Source organism: Austrofundulus limnaeus, unplaced genomic scaffold (genome assembly GCF_001266775.1).
Source record: "Austrofundulus limnaeus strain Quisiro unplaced genomic scaffold, Austrofundulus_limnaeus-1.0 Scaffold1842, whole genome shotgun sequence".
Taxonomy (NCBI): Eukaryota; Metazoa; Chordata; class Actinopteri; order Cyprinodontiformes; family Rivulidae; genus Austrofundulus; species Austrofundulus limnaeus.
The window spans coordinates 32,610-34,598 of NW_013954244.1; the positions used below are offsets into that span (position 1 = coordinate 32,610).

The following is a 1,989-nucleotide window of genomic DNA, read 5'->3' on the forward strand; positions in this document are numbered from 1 at the left end:
ACGTCACACAGTGGAGTCTCTCTGATTGGTTGATGCGGCGCGTCGAGCTGCAAAAGTTCAAATTTTTTAACTTCAGCGATTTGCGCCTCAGCACGTCGAACGCTCAGATCGTTCAAATCGCGCTGCTCTAATCGCGCTTGAGGCGCTGCAGCACTTCCCGACGCTGCTTGAAGCGCGTCCACCATAGACTTTGCATGTAAACCAGCTGCTCCTGACGCTGAAATCACGTTCGGTGTGAACGCACCATTAGAGAGGCTTTTATATCAGAACACAGCCACTGTGACGAAACTGTGCAGAACCACGTCACAGCGGAGAGCCGTTAACCAAAATGCAAATTAGCCTGCAGTACCACTGCTCTACCCATATGAGCAGCAAAAAGACGTTTTTAGACCAAATGTTACAGATTTGGACAAATACGCACACAAACGTCAAAATTAGCACAGAAACAGCACTATATAACATTTTAGACACATTCTAGACAGTTTATCAGCTAAAAAAAGTTAATTTTGGGGTAAGTTACTCTTTAAAGAGACTGCACCAAAACAGCTTGCTCTGAGGCACAACTCAGAACAGGGGTAAAGCAAGGAAAACAAGGAGTCTGTGGAGCAACAAAAACAAGGAATTAAGACCAAAGTGTTGCAGTTTTATTTTAAATAGACCATAAGTGAATGATTTAGATGTGAAACAGAAGGATTTAAAAGCATGATACAATACCTTTAATCTGTTTCGTCCTACTTTTAGAACAAATTCAATCTTTGAATTCCCTGGTTAATCTTTTTTTTTATTCCAGTATCAAAACGAAATAGGATAAGATATCTCACTTCATTTGTCTTTGGTTATTCTCTGGGAAGGTAAAAACATATTGTAATGTTTTAAATTAAACATTTCCTTGTTTTACAGATACATTTCTAAAACATGTCCCTCAGTTAGTAGGAGAGAGAGTGTACACTCTCTTTTTGTTCTATTAATGTTTTGTGCACGCAACTTTCAGGTTTTTAGCAAATAAAACAGTTGCGTTATTAAATTTAATAAACCTCTAAAAACACATCTTATGCTAAACATAACGAGGGATTAGAGATTATGGTGTTTAATAAAAATGTCAAATATGTGGATTGCTCCTAAGCTTTGACTATTATCTCAAACAGCCAATATTGTTGATCTTAAACTCAGGAGTTGGGCTTTGTTTGTTTGACTTTGTTGACACAAATACTGTTTACATTGACGTAGCTTGACTGATTACTCAAAAGGTCTATACCAGCCCAATGTAAGACCCACTAGGTTCTGAGAGTTATATATATATATATATTAAAACAGATAGTATCGTGTGTCTGGGCATACATGTTCAAAATCTAAATCAAACATTTTTGTTAATTAGCCCACACCTGCTGTCACCTGTTAGCTGGCGGCGGCTAGCTTCGCTCGGGTAAACCTTTAAAACTCACCCAGGTTAACAGCGAGTCACACAGTTTGGCTTTATCCAGACTCATTGTTCTGTGAAGGCCGGAGCGGACAGCGGAGAAGAGACTTGTTTCACCCAGAACTTTGTTACTCGGTCCCGACACTTTCCACGGCAGGCATTCTCCAGCTATGTGGCCTCTCACTTTACCAGCCTTCGCGTTTTTTTTCATCCGCTTTATGAGCCACGCGAGCTTCCGTAGGAACAGTGTTCCCATGGTAACGGATTGTGTTACGTCATGGTATGATTGCGGCCCAACTAAAAGCATGAGAGTAAAATTTACAATCAAAAAAGTTATTTCTGCTTCTGCCAAATGAACAATGTATTTACAACTCATTAAATGTTAGATTTTACAGAAACACTACTTATTTTCAACAATGTTAAATTGCAGAAAAAAGTCAATATGTTTTGCTTTTTGTGTAACAGTCTTTTTGTTAGAAGAAAATTTCTCATGTTTGTGGTTATAAATAAATAAATCTATTCATCCAAAAATGCCGAGATGCACAGTTTATTTTATTATGCTATTATAAGTG

The 1,989-nt window shown here is 38.3% G+C and overlaps 1 protein-coding gene across 2 annotated transcripts in view; it reads right to left on the bottom strand.

The window, feature by feature from the left end:
* hook2 (hook microtubule-tethering protein 2) overlaps window positions 1-1,615 on the bottom strand; it is a 21,718-nt gene extending 20,103 nt beyond the window's left edge. For both annotated transcript variants that reach the window (XM_014033788.1, XM_014033787.1), the window contains exon 1: window positions 1,443-1,615. In XM_014033788.1, the coding sequence (XP_013889242.1) occupies window positions 1,443-1,487 (45 nt within the window). In that variant the 5' untranslated portion in view covers window positions 1,488-1,615. The remainder of the gene's footprint in view (window positions 1-1,442) is intronic.
* Between the last annotated feature and the right edge of the window lie 374 nt (window positions 1,616-1,989).